Source organism: Leptinotarsa decemlineata, unplaced genomic scaffold (assembly GCF_025532065.1).
Source record: "Leptinotarsa decemlineata unplaced genomic scaffold, Ldec_3_MD MMD2_tig00078363_RagTag_RagTag, whole genome shotgun sequence".
Taxonomy (NCBI): domain Eukaryota; kingdom Metazoa; phylum Arthropoda; class Insecta; order Coleoptera; family Chrysomelidae; genus Leptinotarsa; species Leptinotarsa decemlineata.
In genome coordinates, this window is record NW_027412728.1 from 2796662 (window position 1) to 2818625 (window position 21964).

The window sequence follows — 21964 nt, forward strand, 5'->3', positions numbered from 1 at the left end:
CTGTTCTGAATCGTTATCAAATCCGTAACTGAATACAATAGGGGTATAATCTGGTAATTTTAATGTTACCACTGTCTATAAAAAACTGTAATGGAATCAGGAACTTCAAAACAACTCTTCGACAACCGAAATAAGGTACATTCCACAAAAAGTAGTTGCAATGATTGTATACAGAAGGCAATGCGTTACTATCGAGGGACTGAATACTTTGAACATATAGTCTAGTTCACATGTACTTTTTTTGTAACATTTTTCAGCCCTGTCCAAAAATTACGACCAAGGTGTCATTCGATTAGTATTTTTGCCTAGAAAGTTTAAGGAAAGGTCCGAAAACGCGCCGATAAACATTACAAAAGTTATAAACAATTAAGTGAAAAAAAATGGGGCTTTTTCTTAATATCTCGGAAAATTTTCAAAATTTTGGAAATTTGAAAAAAGATTTGAAAAGATCAATGAATTTGCGTTCCGACTCCTGAAACTGTATCTCGATTATTTATAACTTTTACAGAGCCCTGAAAATGGAGCCAAAAGCGGGTAGTCTGGCTTCCGCGCGCCTTTCGTCACTCTGACATAAAAACAAAAAAAATTATTTAAACATATTAAATGTAAATAGTAAGGAATGAAAAAATTCATGTAATGTTGGGATACATCAATAAACAATAATCCGCAGTCAAAAAATTTTTATCCCAATTTTAACGTTAATTATGAATTTGTTGATTAATAACTTTTTCTGAATTGAAAGGTAATATAAAAATCCCTATAATTATTAAACTAAAACCCTGGCATTTTTTTCCTTTGGTGAAGTTATTCTTAATAGGCAAAAAAATAGATAACCTTTGCCAAAATAAAAAAATTGTTATTTTCAATTTTTTCATTAACAATTGAAAATTATAATTTTATAAAAAATACATTACAAATTTTTTTTTAAATTTTTTATTGTTTCAATGTCTCATGGCTAAAAACTAGTTAATAGTTTTTTTTAATTTTTACTGCTACACCGTAGCTGTACACGACATAGTCGTGCACAGCTACGTCCGTACACGACATAGGTTTGCATTTAAAAAAAAATTGGGGAGGGTTGCAGCTAAGGGGTTGAAAAAAAATTTCATTTTATTGTCAAAAAATGCGTACAACGTGAAATCAACTGACGTGTTTCAGCGTTTTTTTTTTCTAAAATACTGGTTAAAAAGATATTAATTTTATTACGGACTTTTGCGTACCCCTGTATTGGCAGGTGTAGGCCAAGACTCACCGAATACACACTCTCGTTGGCAACCTTGAGGTGTATCACGGTGGCCTCCGCGAAGGTTTTGGAAGGTGCAGCGATATTACTACTGTCGTTGCGCGGCTTCTTCAACCTTCTTGGGGCTGCCTCCGTGGAGGTGCACAAGTGAGGGAGCTTTCCTACGGGGGTTCCTTGCTTTTATTCAAGGCGGAGCTCTTGGCGCCCGCCGCAGGAAGTGCACTTGCTGGACATAGGCTGGACATAGCAGATCGCCATCTGCTATGTCCAGCCTCATTCCAAGCGGTGGGGGTGGACATTTCTGTCCATCTCCAGCCACCGCCTTAGATTCAGGTGAGCACTTCTATCCAGCTTCGGGATTGGTTTTTGTTTTTGTTGTTTCTGTTGTTTCATTCATGTGTGTTCCCACGAATAGCAGGGGAAGAGTTGGCCACCTCTGGCAGAGCCCCGCATTACCAGAGGTAGTGTGATTATAATGAGGTTTTGCCCACTTCCTCAAGGAGATCGTTCGTGATCGCATATCACCCTGCGGCCATTCAGCTGTCGGCGCGATTCCTTACACCTTAGTTTGGGTAAGCTGGTCCACGGTGGCATGTTCTGCAAAGGCTTTTGGGGGGTTTCAGTTCCCCTACCCTTATCATTTCTGCCACTGACCAGGAGTCCGGCGACCCTGTCCGTAAGGCCACATTGGATTCCCGGATAAGGCCTCCAGTCCCCTGGCCGTTCCTCTATCCGCCACCTTGCTATATCTGCACCCGTGACGAAGTTGGGAGTTAGGTTAGGTTAGTTAGTCCTTGTAATCACAAGGTCTTCCAACGATGACACGAAATCGCAGTTGGCCCCTGATGATGAATCCGCTTGCTTGTTTGACCCCTTTCTTGCAACCAAGTGTTGTCTACCCTTCACACTTGGCTGTACCGTACTGATATATATATATACAGTGTGTCTCGCTTCTCATGGAAACACCCCCGTATCTTCCGTAATATTCGAGGTGGAACGATGAAACTCCCAGGACTGATGGAAATACCCAAAATGCACCTACCACCTGAATGGGGTTGGCCAAAGTGATATACACTGTCCGTCACTCGCGATGGAACACCCCATTTTTACGGTAAAACATATTAGGGGGCAAAATAGGCTCAAAATTCCTTCAGATTCGCGATCAGGACTACCAACTTACTACGAATACAATTTTTTCCTAAAAAAATTTCAGTCCTGAAAAATCCGAATTTGTCTCACTTCTTATGGAAACACCCCCGTATCTTCCGTAATATTCGAGGTGGAACGATGAAACTCCCAGGACTGATGGAAATACCCAAAATACACCTAACACCTGAATGGGGTTGGCCAAAGTGATATACACTGTCCGTCACTCGCGATGGAACACCCCATTTTTACGGTAAAACATATTAGGGGGCAAAATAGGCTCAAATTTCTTTCAGATTCGTGATAAGGACTACCAACTTACTACAATTACACTTTTTTTTTGAAAAGTTTTCAGTCCGAATTTGTCTCACTTCTTATGGAAACACCCCCGTATCTTCCGTAATATTTACATATTCAGATGCTACGTTAAATTCTGATATCATTTCATGTTTGGTTTTTGAAATTCGGTTACGGCGTTGTTGAGTTATTGCTTAAAATGTAAAGTCTTGAGAACGACTATTATTTTTTAAAATATCTCATACAATTATTCTCTCTGCATCAGATCACATGAAAATTAGTCAAAATTTTACGTGTTCGAAGTAATGGTTTCAATTTTGAGTTGTGGAATTCAGTCAGGAATCATTTTGAATATGAAACAATTGCGAAATTGAAAGAAGTGTATTCGAAAACAAATCTTTAATTAATAACAATGTAAATAATATAACTTGATAAATCATTTCATAAGAATGGTAGGTACCTAGAAATAAGTCATAAAAATTGTTCAAAGTGATGCCCATTAGATATTATACAGGCTTCGAAACGTCGAATCACTTCTCTCATACAAGTCGCTCTTATAATATCAGGGGTAATATCACTGCACGCTAGTCGAATTTTCATTTTCAGATCATCCACATTCAAAGGGGGAGTAGTGAAAACCATATCTTTAAAATAACCCTATAGGAAAAAATCAAGCGGTGATAAATCTGGGGAACGAGCCGGCCACCGAATTGGAGCCTTATTACCAATCCATCTATTTGGGTACGTTCTATCCAGATATTCAGTAACAACCTGTGAATTGTGAGGAGGAGCACCATCTTGTTGCCACCAAATTCCTTGTCGTTCTGCTATGGGAATATCTTCCATCAACTGGATCAAATCATTTTTTAGAAAATGTAAATAACGCAATCCATTGAGATTTTCATTGAAAAAGTAAGGTCCTATGATGCGGCCATTGAACAATCCACACCATACATAAATACCCCAAGTAGATTGAGAAATACTTTCGCGGACCCAGTGGGGATTTTCTTGGGACCAATAGTGACTGTTATGTCGATTCACAACTCCATTATTGTGGAATCGCGATTCATCGCTCCACAAAATTTGACTGAATATATTAGGACTTTCATGTAATATTACCTGAATACAAGCAATGAATTCAAGTCGTAGATCAAAGTCCGTGGGTTTCAAACCTTGTACCAACTGAATTTTGAATGGGTGGTATTTATTTTCTTTCAGAATTCTCTGTACATTAGATTTACTCACACCGACTTCTTCTGCAAGAGTACGAATAGAAACATGTGGATGAATATAATAATATAAGCCAACACGTTGATCTCTAAATCTTCAGTTCTAACAGATCTCGTATGATGACGATGCTTTATAGTAGAAGGAAATGACCCAGTTCGCAATTTTTCTACAACTCTCGAAAAAGTCATTCGTGACGGAATGGGTCTGTCTGGAAAACGTTCTTGGTATAGACGTTGTGCTTGACAGCAGTTTTTCTGACATTCCCCAAAAATTAATAACATATCAATGCAATCACTTGGACTAAACGCGAAAGGCATACTGGAGTTTTCGCACAAAGAACACCGTTATTGTTTTGCAAAGAATCACTGAATCGAACTGACAAGTAGATACAATTCAACAACATTTGTTACTATGGCATCAACAAGCATAAGCTACTTGATGAAATTGTGCAATATAAAGCAATTCACCCTCAAGTTAGTCACATTCTCAAGAATTTCAATATTATATTCAACTGATACCGATATCGTATCGTAGAGGGGAGAATAATGGTTTGTATTCAGTAGTAGTCTAGTTCAATTTAATAAAAGATATAGACTGGATTCGTGTACGAGTAAATAAGTTTTTTTGAAACTTTATATTTAAGGAAAAGTGCAATAACTCAACAACACCGTAACCAAATTTCAAAAACCAAACATGAAATGATATCAGAATTTAACGTAGCATCTGAATATGTAATGACATACAGGGCGTTCTATTTTAAAAATGGAATTTTGGTCTGTAGCACCTACATCAAACATCCTGTATATTTGAAAATTATATCAAAATATAGCTCTCATGAACTCCTAAAACTTTTGTATGAACCATTTTTGTGTATATCCTTCAACAAACCAGATATTGCCTGTCACATAAAATGTGGGACACCCGGTATATATATATATATATATATATATATATATATATATATATATATATATATATATATATATATATATATATATATAGTTGAAGGACAGTCTTTGCTGACTATTTAGAAAAAACTTAGGAACTACCTTTGGGTAATCAGCAGAACGGAAGTGTACTCTTATAACACAAGGTATTCCAATATTTCGATAAAGTTAATTATTATTATCAAGGACAAGCTACAAAAAAATGTGATACAATAATATAAATTTTGTTACAAAAAGGCTCAACTTACTGTTGGTGAGGATGTCCGTGTCAAAAAGATTGTTACATTTAAATTTTCATGTCAATAAAATAAAACAAGTTACCAGATTAAAAGAAAGTTTTGACTTCTCACTGATACAAGGAAGATTATTTAAATTTACATAATAAAATCGTTATGGTTTGAATTTATAATTCACTGGTAAAAGCCATGTGGCCGCAGACCACAGAGAGAGCTAAAAAACAATTGACATTGACAGCTGTCCTGTGATTCAATTTGAAAGATCGTTCGTTTGTAAGTTTGTTTCAGTGTGGAACAAAAGAGAACAGTTATGGTGTAAGTGTTATATATATATATATATATATATATATATATATATATATATATATATATTTATATATATATAAATAAATAATTATTGAATAACAAAATTAGTTAGCTCCCTGAGTATATTATTAAAAGGGAGCTGTTAGAAGGTAGGTTGTGCACTATATCGTTTACTTGAACTATCTACAGCGTCACGAGTAAACAATTATGGTCGCCGAATCTACATACAGTTTACATTGGAGTAAAAAGATATGTATCGCTATAAACAATAAACATTGTTACAAGCACGTGTACGACCACCTCATTCCTGAACGTAGTTGACTAGCAGTATTGTGAATGATACCTACGCAATCGACTTGCACATGTTCTAATTGCATTAGATGACCATGGCTTGACATTACTCAATCAGTGACATTGTTAACATATGTTGGCACGTTATTTTTATTGGCTCTGATCAATGTCGACCTGGTAACGACTTTCAGTTTGACTTCTTCAAGTTCAAATAAAAGTCTTTCGAAAAACAGTGTGTATGTCAACACCGAAAATGTTTTTTTAGTAACACCTTAGAAATAATCATCCGATGATATAAGAAAAACATTTTTGGCTTTCTACTTCTTCAATAATTTTTAGATTGGTTGGAAATTTCCAAAGAAATAATTAAAATTATTTCCCATTTCATTTCAAAAATATCAATAAAATCTTTTCAAAGTGTATACATAATACGCTTTCACAAAAGGTTCTTCCAGATACAAACTATAAAGTCTATGGTTATTTGACGCGATTATAAAAATTGTTTTGAAACTGTTTTTTATTTTTGTTTTTCGAAGAAGTGGGAGAAAAATTGATTTTTCGAAAAAACTTGACTATAGAAAAAATGTTAGCAAACATTTGAACGAATATGGAAACATTGCCTAGCAAAATTATGAGACAACCTTGGAACCCGACTCCATAGTGTAGCTGTGACATCTGCTTTTCAATTTCTCTTAGGCTTACCTCTCTTATTTTTCCTATTGTTTCTTTTTCGAATACTACTGTTATTTGTCTTTCTCTTTCCACTTAACTATCTGCATATAGTATATATTTCACAATTTGCCAATGAATAATTCAAGGATAGCTTCTAGCAATTTTTTTCTTGTATTTATATTTTCCTTCGTGTTGTCCATCAAAGTCCCAATTTCTTCAAAAAATGGTTTTGTTTCTAACAATTTATTTATTTAGTTCTGTTTAAAATGGATGTACTCCTATTCCAAAATGAATTTTTCCATTAAGAAGCTGGTTAACGGAAAAATTTCTAGAAACAACTATTTTATAAAATTTACCTAATGTTTTTTTTCATTGGGAAAATTTACGTAATCATGAATCAGTTGCAAAGCTAAACTTCTGCAAATTGCAACGAACTTCCCAACCTCTTCGGCCGTAACTAAAATTGTTGTTGTTTACAGATATACAGGGCATTTCTTTAATTCCATCCCCCTCTTTTATTTTTTGAACGAGTCAACTCAAAAAATTGAAATTTGGGATAACGAAATTGATGCATGAATAGTTTATTTTGAAGTGAAATTGAAAGATGAAACTTTCTAGATGGCGACTGGTCGCCATCTGGGAAAAAAATTAAATGGAAAAGGGGGGTCTTGTGACACATATTTTTGAAGCTCCTGACAAATGCTTCACAACCCTAGAATATAATATCAACTACAAAATGGTGGAACTTTCAATGATTTTTCAATGACATTGACATTTAACTACATAATATGAGGCGAGCAGGATGTCTATTCTGTAGGACCTCGACGGCCTATCCCAACGACCGGGAAAAGTAGTATCCAAATAGTTTCTTACTTGTCTGGAGTAATGTGGTGTTGTCTGTGAACATTGCCGTTTAAAAAAAAAAAAGTACATTCGTCACCAAAACAGATATTGTGGACATAGGTAGGATACCTTGCAATGGTTTCCGTCATGATTTATAATAGGGGAGCCCAAGCGGGGACTTCGGGATTTACTAAAGCGCAGCAGATTAATATACAGGGGGATACCTTGTACCCGGTTAAGTATCTCCACCAAATATGAGCCCCATATATAAGGCCGCCTGTGAGGGATAAAGGATCAGATTAGTAAAAAAAAATTGATCATCAGAAATTCTCGAGCGCGTCAGATTAAGGTAGGGTGAGTTAATTACCTGCTAAAAAGTGTATATTCCAGTAATCTGACAATTTGAGAGTGACGTAAAGAAAGGGGAGGGCAGCAAAGTTGTAAAAAAATAACGTCAATTCGACAATTTCGTGCGTAGCCAATTTTTTTTTTATTTTGAAAGAGACAATTCAAGGATAACGAAAAATATATAATCTGACAATTTCCGCAAGCCGAAATAACAAATATTCGTCGATAAAGTTTAATGCGTGCGGCTGTGTGATACCTATATTTCCCTCCGCGAGTTTCTATTCCTCTATTCTCTATTCACTTTTTCTTTATCTATTACTCTCTCACTCCGTTTCCACTCTGAATTCTGTTGCCATGACGCCATTACATCTGATCACGGAGACTCGTTCGTGATGAAGATGATGATTAATTAATCAATTAATTGATGTATGAAGTCGTTACTACGTGGTAGGAAATCATAATGCAGAAAAGAGAAATTAAACTTTCTATGTTTTTTTACCACTTTTATTTGTAACTAACGTTACTGCAGTTTCGTCCTATAAGGACATTTTCAATCTTATACAATATATAAGGACATTTTCAAACTTATACTTATACTTATACAAACTTATACGTTAGTTACAAATAAAAATGATAAAAATCATAGAAAGTTTCATTTCTCTTTCTTTCATTAATTAATCAATTGATCATGAAAAATTAATTTTTTTGAGCATTTAAAAAAAATATTTTCTTATAAATACAAGTATTCTACTTAAAAAAATACACTTAATTATTTGCTTGCTATTTCCTGAGTTTTCAATTAATTAGGTTCAATGAATTTTTGTCAGATTGAGCGAATCGTCAGATTATGAGACAGCACGTCTAAAACATAAAGATGAACCATATATATCTTAATCTGACGCGCTTGAGGATTTCAAAATGGCGAATTTTTTTTTGGACATTATAATAATGGCCGCGAGTTTGCGTCAGATCGAAATCGTCAGATTATTGAATGAGAGCTTTTTTCTGTTGCACTTAACACCCCCTTAGAAAATATGACGCGCTCGATTAAATTTATTTCTTTTCACTTTTAACCCTTACGTACAACCACCAACATCATGCAAACGATCAGATTAACATACGAACATTATTAAAAATACGTAGGACATTGATGCTATCAATATCTGATGCGCTCGAGTATGTCCGTGCAACAGTATTTTTTCACATATTTAATTATCTATAGCCGCTTCCCCCACCGATGAAAAGGTATATATTATATACAATTTTTTTCTTCTCATCATCTAAGCTTTGGAATCTAATATGTCTCAATGACGCTCGAGTAAACCCCCATTTTGCATCGTGGGCTCCCCTGCTATTAGCAGGATTCTGTTTTTCGATCAGGATCATCTTCAGTTGATTGGTGTACCATTTTAATTTTGTATGTATGCTATCTATTCTTCTTGTAAAGTCTCCACACAGTAGAAGGAGATACTTCACAACCATTCGCGACGGAATAAGTAGACTGTTCAGGATTTACTACCTTGTCACTAATTATTTGCACTTGCTGTTCTTCCAGAATGGACGGATAACCTGGAGGTTTTTTGTTATGTACACTACCGGTAGTTGTGAATTTGGATACAAGTTCCCCCAGTATTTTCTACTGATAGGACGATTCGGAGTACGTTCATTGAAAATCCTTTCGGTCTCATGAAAGTTACGCGTCGCACCGTAAATAAAAATCGCTTCAACTTTTTCTTCCACTGGACGAGAATTGACCATTTTAGAGATTGTTGACGTGGTACCTTTCTACAAGTAAAACCGGAAACTAAATGAGAATATTCTAACTGAACAATGATGTTCATTGTCGTACTGGATAAGAGAGAATGTTTCTAGAAATATCAATATTAATGTGTTGTCTACAGGAAATTAATAAATGTTCCGCCATTTTGTAGCAGGTGAAGTATTTGACTTCATATTCTAGGATTGTGACGTATTCATCAGGAGCTTCAAAATGATGTGTCACAAGACCCCCCTTCCCATTTAATTTTTTCCTAGATGGCGCCCAGTCGCCATCTTGGAAGTTTCACTTCAAAATAAAGTATTCATGCATTAATTTCATTATCTCAAATTTCAATTTTTTGAGTTGACCCGTTCAAAAACTATAGGGGGAAGGGGCATTAAAGAAATACACTGTATAGTATATGAACTCAAAAATCGAATTCTAGAATTTGAAAGCTAGTTGAATAATTAAATGAGATTATTCCCTGATCCACACGTATATAACAGATTTTAAACATATAACAGCTTGAATGCACTTCACCTAGACTAAACAAAACCTTGGTTGTGTCGAGATAACCCAACCCTTCATCGATTAACCTCCCCCGAATGATACAAAAGCTACAAGGTTTCGTCGCGAATATATGAGCAAAACAACCGTTCACGTTTCTCAAAGTCACGCACGTGTACGTTCAGGACAAGTAGCCAATATTATAAATGCAGTTGTCACGGCAATATTTTTAAGTACGTTGTGACGTTGCAACGGTATAAAGCAAGAGTAACAAGCACGTTCCGATATTTGTTCAGATTACGTGGAGAGGAACCGAATCCGTCTTCAAAATGAACTGAAATATCTTTTAAAAAACAGATATTTCGAGCAAAATGTATCTTGAACATGAGAACTGGTATCTGATAAATTGAGTGAGTTTTTCGCGGTCAGGTTACATTATACAGGGTGTAACTGAATAAGTGTAAAACATTCAAGGAGGTGAGTCCTCACCGAAAAAAAGACAGGATCTTTCATATAAAGAAATTTCATTGGAGCATCCCTTGTTAAGATACAGCCCCTTAAAGGAGGTACATAAAATTTGTATAACAATTTTTTTCACAAGCACTAAAAAAGTTACAATATTGAAATTAACCTGACGTTTTGTAGTACCAAAAAGACACTTAGACAGTAATTTATTTGGTTTACCACATGGTTGTAATGGGTGTAAAACACAACCCCTAAATTTATTTCCAATGTAACTTTTTGTCTTATTATTTGTTTACCATTTAAAAATTTATTTCCGATAGCCTGTTTCATTTTAAACAAAAAATGTCTCTTGGGTTTTTTGCCCAAAATAAACCAGTTCGAAGCAAAAAATTATTTAAGGAACAACTACAGAGATACATCGTCATAAATGCGAACTGGATTTATTATTATTTTGTAGTTAGTACCTGCATGAAACGATTGAAGGGTAATAAACAAAACTAATTTATTGATAACAAAACACACAACATGTAGAAATCATAGTAAATGTTCAATATGTCTACCTTCAGACATTACGTATGCGTCTAGACGTCGGCGCATTGATCCACGTATTCGCCCAAATATTCCTGTAGTCTCTCTGATTACCCTGCACGTATCGATGATGCGGTTTCTTAAGTCCTCTACATCGCGAACAGGAGTACGACAAACCAAATGCTAAAGAAATCGAGAGGATTGAGATCCGGGGATCTAGCGGGCCAGTTCTGTGGTCCTCCTCGACCTATCCACTGATTTGCATATGTTTCCGTTAAATGATGATGCTAATTGACTAAAATGGGCGGGAGCCCTATCATGCATAAAAACATATCCCTTCTGACGCCCAAAGGATCTTCCTCCAGCAGTACTGGATGCACTTCTCTTAAAAATTGAACGTATGCCTCACCATTTATTCGAGGAGGTGGAAAATGAGGCCCAATGAAATCATCCCCAATAACTCTGAGCCACACGTTAAGAGAAAACTGTTCTTGATGATTAGTTTCGACAATAGCGTGAGGATTTTCATCAGCCCATATGTGGCCCATATGTAATGCATCAGCCATTTCCTTATTTGTGTATGCCATTTTAATAACAAGTGAATGATTAAAGTAACAAATTAAGTAACAACAACACACAATTCAATTTCGAAAATTCACAAACTGACAGCGTCATACCAATTTAATTTTCACTATCGCTAATAGCGACCTACTAGATAGGTTAGTCTCGTATTTTCGCATTTATGACGATGTATCTCTGTAGTTGTTCATGAAATAATTTTTTGCTGCGAACTGGTTTATTTTGGGCAAAAAAACCCAAGATACAATTTTTGTTTAGAATGAAACAGGCTATCGGAAATAAATTTTTAAATGGTAAACAAATAATAAGACAAAAAGTTACATTGGAAATAAATTTTAGAGTTGCGTTTTCCACCCCTTGATACCATGGGGTAAACTAAATAGATTTCTGGCTAAGTGTCCTTTTGGTAGTACGAAACGTGAGGTTAATTTTAATATTATAACTTTTTTAGTGCTTGTGAAAAAAACTGTTATACAAATTTTATGTACCCCCTTTAAGGGGCTGTATCTTAACAAGGGATGCTCCAATGAAATTTCTTTATATGAAAGATCCTATCTTTTTTTCGATTAGGAATCACCTCCTTAAATGTTTTACACTTACTTAGTTACACCTTGTATTTGTCGTTTTTTGGAGTTGTTAGTCTTTGTTCGATACGAGTGAGTTTCAACGTTTCACTTTCTCTTCAGGACTATAAATACTGGCATTATCTTACTCTGAACTTGATAGCTTGAGCAGGCAGTCTATAAGACTATAATATTTTGGATATTCTGTTTGAAAATGGTATGTAGATGTGGTTAAAAAAATTGGGTGTAAACGAATTTGATATGGTGATCTTCATTATTAACTGTGAGTTCAGTCACTGATGGTCCTACCTGGCACTTTGTCTTGAGATAGATAGATATTTATTCATGCTATCACACAAAGTGTTTTTACATACGTCATAATTTGATAAACTCAAAAGAACACACACATACATATACACCAGACACACATAACTCATAAAGGTATATACACATTTACATGTACATAAATATAATTACACTATTAATTATTAAATTATTAGATACACTCAAGGGTAACAGTAACATTATATCCATCCATCTTACTTCCTAAGATGTACATACTTATCTATTTGAATATAAAAAGAAATCAAAGATTCTGTATGCTTGAATTTTGCTGGTCTTTTGTTAGATCCAATCAAGATTCAATAGATTAATTTCCCTTGAAATGAATATTCATAAATTGCACAAATATTGAAACTAAACCAGTTTTTATCTTTGGGAAAGAAAGTTTTTGGCTTTCTACTACTTCAACTTGATACAAAAAAAAGGATTAGGAAATCTTCCAAAGAAAGAAAGTAAGTAATCAATTTGAAAATAAGTAACACTAAACATAGAAAAAAGTACTCCTGAAACAGGTATTTTCATACAAACATTGAATTACAGGAAAGAAAAAAATTCTTTCGAAACAAATACTTCTATATGACCACTGAATTATACAGAAGATACTTTTCTCTACTCAGTTTGTATTGTTGTGGAATAAAAATCAGATATCATTCACATGAGTTCTACTTTAAATGAATGGTAACAAATTGCACTTACACGGAACACTGTCATCCTCACTGGTATACATCGATGTTTCGCCTTAGGACACATGCCCTAAGGCTCTTCATTACCAAATCGGATAACATTATAGAAAATACACACACTTCATTCATGAATTACGATTTTTTAATGTCACGGAATAAGCTTGATCTGCTTAGTATATATCCTACCCTTATTATTCTGTGAAGATTTATACTGAATTTCGAAACATACTAAATAAAATTTTATCTTGAATTTCATTAGTTTGGACCTCCATTGTCTAATTAAATAAAATGATTTGAAATCCCTGAAACAATCAATAAAAAAAATTTAAAGGAATAGCGAAAATAACATTTATATCAAGCATCAAAACTCTGAAATGAAATTACTGTAAAATAAAATACAAGTGAAAAAAAAAACAAACAACAATATAAACAAGGGATTCCAAGCCAAGTTATTCACGACGTTTCGTTTGTTAGTATCCACCATCGTCTTTGGGTGATGACTGGCATAAATTCATAAGAGAGATGAGGATTTATGATGAGAGACTGTCAACGGGATCGCCATTTTCACTAGTTACAGCCAACATATACAGTATCATCCCCAAAGTATGCACCATATGGAAAACATATTTATGAAGGGTTTTTCGACAACATGTTATTTTTGATAAAAGTTTGTGCATTCCCTAAAACTAAACATGCACCAACAAAATACAGTAAAACACACGTAATATACGAGGAGCCTTCAAATATTTGATTTTGAGACAAGAGTAAAGTACTCTTATTTTGAAAAATCTGGGAAATGTTATTTAGAAAAGTTGTTCAGCATTAAAAAATATATGTGAAGTTTTATTTTTCTACCCATTTTGTTAAATGGGGACTACGCTTTGTATATTTAGGAAGGTCCAATATTGGAGCTATGAAGAAAAAATAGCTTGCTGATGAAGTAACATCACTGAAACACTGAAGAAAGTTAGAAAGTTGTCTCATTCTCCAATTTTTGTAACAAATCAATTCGTTCGATTGACTGGAGGATAATTTGTGAATAGGAACACAGGAATATTTAAAATTTTTTTTTCTTATACATTTGTACCGCTCCTCAATACAGTCATCATGCCTTATTTTGGTTTCTGAAACGATAAATCCCAATCCCCTTGGATATATAACGTGACAAACAATTTTATTATTAATTACATTATCAAATTTAAAACCTGGTTGAAAGGACATTAACAGGTCAGAAATCCTTTTGTTTCACACCAGAACTGAGAAAAGCTTCCACAAAGTTCATTTCTATCATTTTGTTTCATAAGAATAAATTAAAATAGTAAACTTGTCTTCCCTTCCTTCCCCTTCTTTTCCCAATTCATTCCTTATTGTAAAAATAATTTCACTACTTACATTGATTGAAATGTTTGCACAGATTTCTTTAAACAATGCATAATTTGAACAACCCTGTATATGTGCTACAATCTTCAAAGTCGAAATCACTGACTCGATTTTTCAAATGCTTATCGATGAAAAAATCTACGACGTTTATTACCTTTAGAAAGAGTGTACCTGATGAAAATTTTTACTTTCTCCTGAGGATCTAGTAGTGAAGGTCATTACATCAGTTAAAGTGTTTTTGAGAGACATATCATAATGTTTACGCCTATTAAAAAGTGAAATTTGCTCCCATTCACGATAGTTTTATGAGAAATCAGGTTTCAGATCGCACCACAACAATGAAAGTATAAAATACTTGAGAATTAGTTTATTATCGTTTCAACTTAGAGGATAGCACATAATTATTTTGAGGAGAAGACTGAATAAACTACTGGATCAGTGAAAAAGTTTCATTTTCTCAAAACAAGTGTTGTTGAATCAATCAATCAATCATACAGGGTGTAACATAAGTAGGTTGAAATATTCAAGTGACGTATTCCTGAGACAATTTTAAGAGAAAAAGTCTATATGAACTTGTGCTTGTGTGTGAAAATGCTTCGTTTCGGAGATACGGGGTGTTGAATTTTAATTTTTTGTTCGCTTTTTGAAAAAAACTCTTGCAAAAAATAAGTTATTTGCACAAAATTCGGTACCCGGTTTTTTTTGACGTGGGAAAACATAATTTCCTATTAATTTTCATGTAACATCTAGAGGGCGCTGCGTACGCTGTCATTATTTATTTCAAATTGCCCTAACTTTTTTGACAGTAAACTTTTGGTACTTTTCATAAAAAAACCTAATTCCCATACCTTTTACAACTAAAAAAGATACACCTCCTCAACAACGCTGGAGGTGATCCATAGCATTACGCCATACATCAAATTTGACTGAATTTCTGGAAAATAAAATTTTTTCAGGTAGTTCCTATCGCCATGGGTCGTTGATTCTGATTCTGTCAAAACATTGGAACATTATAGTACTTGTATTATGTATATGGTCATGCCAGCTGAGTGTTGCTTCTAAAGTCAATCCAAGAAATTTCACAGAAATGTTTCGGTTTATGTGTACATCGTCAAGTTTCAAAGATATTTTATAGTTTGTAGTCCTTTGTCTAGTATGAAAGATTAAGTATTCTGTTTTTTTGGTATTGAGATACAGTTGATTGGCAGAGAACCATTCCTCAAGTTTCACTAGTAACAGACTGTAGTTGTCCTTGTTAGTCAGAATGCCTTCGCGGTCTACTGAAAAAGCTGAATCATCTACATACAACATTATATTGTATTCTGGTAGATTTTCCAATAAGTTAGCAATGAACAGTGTGAACAGTACTGGAGCTAGTACAGTACCTTGAGGAACGACTACTTCCAGCTTAACGGTTTCTGAACGATGCCTACTCACTGATCCTTCTGAGATATTTCAACAAACTGACTTCTGTCCAACAAATAGGATGAAACCAGTTTTCCACCCAGCCAGAGCTTCGTGAGCAGTGCCTCATGGGGAACACAATCATTTGTTGAATGATGTGTGTCATTTCATATACCTAGTACAATAGTAGTAGGTGTTTTCCAGTATCAGTTATTCGTCATTTTTACATTGTTCTTTTGTTTTGTTCAAGCTAACGATGATCTACTTCTAAGGTGCTGTTCGATTAATTTGTCGACAAACGGATGAATGTACATTAATTCTTCAAGAGCGATATTCAATATGGCGCTGCCATATTGAATATCGCGAAAACACTTTGTGAAGAAAGGAGATGTTACATAAGAAATATGTATAGGGGGAACTTATCGATAATATAACAAAGAATGTCGCTATCTCATTGTTTTCCATTTATTTTTCCAAACATGTTTTTAACTTTTTATTCCTTTGACGAATTTCAAAATTTTTAAGATAGCGACATTGTACGTTTAAATATGGTCAACTTCTTCACAAAATAAAAACTGAACACATATTAGAGTAGAGAAGGGTTTGGCAACATCGCTGTTAGCGAAACGCCCGTCGATATACAGATGTTTCCCACTTAGTGTCGGTCCTCTTCACCAATACGTCTAAGGCGTCTAGTTCAGTATTTCCACAGTTCCATATTGTAAAGGTGCCGTCAACGTATATCAAAGAGACACGAGGTTTCTTGTGAGCTTCTTCAATGGCCAGAGTTTCAAACCACTCCATATACAGTGTCACCATTAAAGTGCGCACTATATGGGAAACTTTTTTGTCGAAATGTTTCAATAAAGTTTAACTTCAGCACTTCTTTGTACTTTAAATTCAACTTGAAATGATGCGGCCAACTTCGACCCACTGACGTTCAGTGTTTGTCAAATTCAACTTTTTTTTTTATTGAAAAAGTGCATTTCTATATCGAATTTAACAAAAAGTTACTTGAAAAAGTTTTGTCTACGGCAATTTTATATCCATATGCCAAATTTCATGCAACTAGGATAAAGTTAACGTTTTGCTTATTTTTGACAGATATCCCCTTTATTTTAAAAAACAAGTTCGGTTAATTGTCATCAATTCATGTATACATAACAAACTCATCATAGAGTTCAACTTTTCTGATACATTTTTACTTATACGAACATTTTCAGAGGGAAATTGAAAATTTTAACATGACTGGTGCAAAGTTTCAATCACTTGGCTATTTTCTTAAACAAACCTTTGATTTCGAAAAAGCAGAGGCAACTAAAAAAATGCAAATAATTTTCATAGAACTATTATTATTATTATTATAAATTTCAAACAACAATAATATTATAGAAAATAAAAATGGGTAGAAAAAATTACTTATTGATCTAAATGAGGTTGTCAAACACTTATAGCCTACATTTCAGTATGTCGTCCTCCACGTTCAATACAAATTATGGTCCTTCTACTGACATCTGTAGCTGCTTTTTTAAATAAATAAATCGGGGATTTATATTTGCACAGCACTCGCGAATGGTATTTTCCATATGTTGTATGTCAGTAAATGGTCTACTTCGGTACACTTTTTGTTTCAGGTAACCCCACAAGAAAAAGTCTAAAGGCGTCAAGTCGGGTGATCTAGGTGACGAATAATGTTCCCAGTTACGTCCAATAACTTTGTCTCTGAACATTTGTTGGAGGGACTGTTTTACAGCAACCGTGTGATGTATTGGTGCGCCATCAAGCTGATACCATAGGTCGTATTTAATATTTAAAGGCATATTATCTAAAACTTCACTAACCTCATTATTTAAAAGGTTGAGATAACCGATGCATGATAAATTTTCCCTAAAGAAAAATGGCCCAATTATTTGGTCGTTAAGTATCCCACACTATACATTAGTTTTGAAGGAATACTAATCACCACATTCAACTGTGAAATTGGGATTTTCTTGGGCCCACCATCGGTAATTTTGAGAACTTACCGTTCCATTTGAAGAGAACGTTGCCTCATCTGTCCATAAAATTTCATACGGAAACTTTACATTTTCTTCTCTCTCTCCTTGAAACCAGAATGAAAACCCCAAACGGGCATCAAAATCTCATTCTTTTAATGTGTTAATAAATTTTGGCTTGTAAGGCCAATAACATTTTTCTAACACTTTCTCTCTTGTAATCGGTATTTTTTATAATATCGGTTATGCTCGTTTGCCCGTGTTCAATAACTTTTGAACAAATGTTAAGTTGGACCTCCTCATCATATTTACTTGGAGTGTGCTTTTTCTTAAATTGATTCGCTACGGATCCTGTTTCTCTGAATTTCGACATTATCCTTGACACAATAGTATGATGAACATTTTTTCCTGGATGCCGTTCATTAAAAATGTTAGCTACTTGCCGGTATGGTGTATTCTCACCACATATTAAAACAATTTCTATTCTATTCTGAAGAGACAACATTATTGCAACAATAACTGTTAAAAATTTGACAAGTAAATCAACAACTTGACACTACCATAGCATGCATTTTGTTTGTCAAGACCTACTTAAAAATTTTATTCAACGTGATTAAGCATTCTTACCCCCCTAGTTAATGTTTATAAATAATCTGTAAATACTGAATATTGAAATTTTAATGTAATTTCAACTCTAGTAATTTTATTAATACTCATTGCAGTTTTTGAGTTGTGTCTGCTTTTTCAAAATTGAATGTACTGACGTTTGTTTAGGAAAATAGCCAAGTGATTGAAACTTTGCACCAGTCATGTTAAAATTTTTATAGCACATTTTTAATTTCTCTCTAAAAATGTCCGTATAAGTAAAAATTTATCAGAAAAGTTAAACTCCATGATTCGATCTAGAAATGCACTATTTCAATAAAAAAAAAGTTGAATTTGACAAACATAATGTTAATTTTATCCTAGTTGCATAAAATTTGGCATATGGATATAAAATTGCCGTCGACACAACTTTTTCAAGTAACTTTTTGTTAAATTCGATCTAGAAATGCAGTTTTTCAATTAAAAAAAAAAAGTTGAATTTGACAAACACTGAACGTCAGTGGGTCGCAGTTGGCCGCATCATTTTAAGTTAAATTTAAAGCACAAACAAGTGCCGAAGTTAAACTTCATTGAAACTGTTCGAAATAAAAGTTTCCCATATGGTGCGCATTTTAATGGTGACACTGTATATGTTGGCTATGACTGGTGAAGGTGGCGATCCAATTGGCAGTCCCTCATCTTGTGTAAAGAATTCTACTAGTAGTTCGACAAAATCCCTTGAATTTTTCACAAAAGACGACGTTTTTCCTTGTAATGGTTGTATTATGAGGAGTAAAAATCTAGATAAGTTTTGTGTAGCCGAGTCTCGGGAGCTGATGATCGGTCTGAGCGGAACGTCCTTCTTATGGACCGATCAGTCATCACGATTGTTGATGCTAACAATCGAAACGTCGTGAAGTAACTTGGCTTGAAATCTCTTAACTTTTTAATTTTATTTTTAATATTCTGATCAATTTATTCCCTTTTTACTTGTATTTTATTTCACTATTATTTCATTTCTGGTTTTTTTTTGCTTAATATAATTGTTTTTTCAGCTATTCATTTGTAGTCTTGTTCATTAATTTTTTAATTCTTCTTTTTTAGTTCTTTCAGGGATTTCAAATCATTTTATATAATATCAGACAATGGAAGTCCGAACTAATGAAATTCAATATTCATCAGTGACAACATTTTTAAATTACGGTCCTGTCGTTACTTATTCTGTAAATTGTTTCGATTTCTTCAAAATATAATTCAGATAACCCAATAAATTCAGGTAGGTCTGAAGTATTACAGAGAAATCTCGTTCTCTCATCAAATATTACATATAGATGGAATGTGGAGTTGAAAATTTAATATTTTGCTCAACTGCCCATAATTGCTGTTGATGAATTCAAATGTTTTATGGAGCATGATCAACTCACCAAACTATGTCGGTTTTATGAAACTTTCGAATATCTTAAACGACCTAGTCCTAGGAATGTATCTCCTTTCACCGAATATACGTGAAAAATAATTGTCCAGGTATTCTGCATTATTAATTGCTAAGATTTAAGTTAAAGAATGAAACGAAGTTACTTACCGTTGAAATTCGGGGAATGAGGAGAACAAGACAAACTCATTAAGACCAAAGCAGCATTACATTCATCCATTTGATTGTCTTTTAGGTTGTCTTCTTGGCTGAAGCTCGGTCGCCTTTTCCGAGATCTGCAAAGAAAACGATTTTTTGTAACATTTAGGTGTTTGTAAGGATTTTATGCAACCGCAGTACTTAAATGTTAATCAAAATCAAAATCAAAATGTTCTTTATTTACTATTCTCCATACAATTTTAAGGTATTTTTTTTGTGGTGTGGTGTTTATGAAATATATACAAAGAGATATATACAAATATACAAAATGTACACAAGGGTTAACCCTATGGAGTGGGACAGTGGGAAGGATTGGGATGGGTAATGAATGGGGTAGAGGGAGTGGCAGGAAAAGACCCCGATACATTTGCGCTCTCAAGAATTCCGCACAGAAGAGAAAAGCGCCTCCACACAGTCCCCCGATGGGGCAGTGGGAGACGCCCCCGCTGGTGTTGGCGGTTGGCTCTCCACTCAAAAAAAACGAGAAACTGGACTTCAAATATTGCTCAATATTACTGCTATTTGAATATGAACAATATAAAATCAGCATTCACTTTAAATTTTAAAATGATTAACAAGATAGATAACAAATAAAGAATAGAATTATAAAAAAAACCCTATATATATAAATTGATGTATATGCAAAAAATTAGGCATATAATCGGCCTATTTAGTTTGAATATGTACTTTGCATGAAATCGAGTATAGAATAACAACAATTTCGTATCCTTCTCTTTGATTTTCCTTTTGAACGAATTAAAATTCATCTAAGTCACCTTATATGGAAATTTCAGTAATTTAACGCCCAAAGAATTCTGTAATGACATTTCAAGTTTAAATATTGGCTGTCTGAGTTGTCCCGCATTTCTCGTTTCATAATTATGATAATCTGTGTATGGAGAGTAATATTTTGTTTTTATGTATTTCTAACAGTGAGTAGAAAATCAACATACACGACAAAGGCATTATTCCCAATTTTCTAAGAAGTAGTTGACAATGTGCGTTGAATGGAGCTCCAGCTATAATTCTGATGGTATTTTTCTGAATGCGAAAAGATCTCTTCGCGTAAGTAAATCTACCCCAAAGGAGTATCCCATATGGAAGGTTACAGTAATATAGATTATGATACGATGTGAGAAGTGTTTTATGGCTCAATGCTTTTTTCAAATGGCGAAGTAGAAACAACTGTGTCGAAAGTTTTTTTACAGATATAGTCAATATGTAATTCCCATCGAAGTGAATCATCCATAATTACATCTATTAATTTGACTTGAGCTTTGGTTGCTATCCTGGTATTAGAACATATAAGTATTTACAGGGTTTTTCACTGTTAAGTTTCAGTTTGTTGGTTTTAAACCAGTATTTTGGTTTGTCTTGGATAAAAGGTAATAGAATATAGTATTTATATACAGTGTGACCCATTTTTAATGGAAACACCCCCCTGAAATTTGAAGTTGAAAATCGATTTCAATAATTTTTTTTTAAATGTCAAGTACACAATTTGAAATGTTTATTGAAGTTCCAGGGCATACTACGATATTTTTTCTTAGTCGAAAATCGGAATTTTTTATAAGCGATTTTTTTATTGCAAAAATCACTACGCCACTGGATTCAGAGTGCCTCTAAATAGGTGTGACCAAAATTTCATGAAAAAATATTCATTATTAACAAAGTTATGACAACTCAAAAATTCGAAAACTCACACAGCTAACAGTCACAATTTATCATTTTTTTTATTTCAACAATAAAGTGCTGCCAGATAAATAAAAAACAAATAGCGTAAATATTTTTAATGAAAATAACGGATTTACATTCACAAAATTCAACTAACAATGAAGCAAAAAATTTTAATAAACGTAACGAATAACTAATTATTGAAATGTTTCGATTCAGTGCAACAATTAATTCTAACTCATATTCTAGTAGCCTCTACTAATCCACCACGTATTTCGATACATGTGTCGTAGCGCTTACGAATGTTTCTGA

At 33.9% G+C, this 21964-nt stretch overlaps 1 protein-coding gene across 1 annotated transcript in view; it reads right to left on the minus strand.

Moving 5' to 3' along the window:
* Nucleotides 1-21964, minus strand: part of Glut4EF (Glucose transporter 4 enhancer factor) — a 183370-nt gene that overhangs the window by 70740 nt on the left and 90666 nt on the right. The window contains exon 3 of the mRNA XM_074185883.1: nucleotides 19931-20055. Within this exon, the coding sequence (XP_074041984.1) occupies nucleotides 19931-20055 (125 nt within the window). The remainder of the gene's footprint in view (nucleotides 1-19930; nucleotides 20056-21964) is intronic.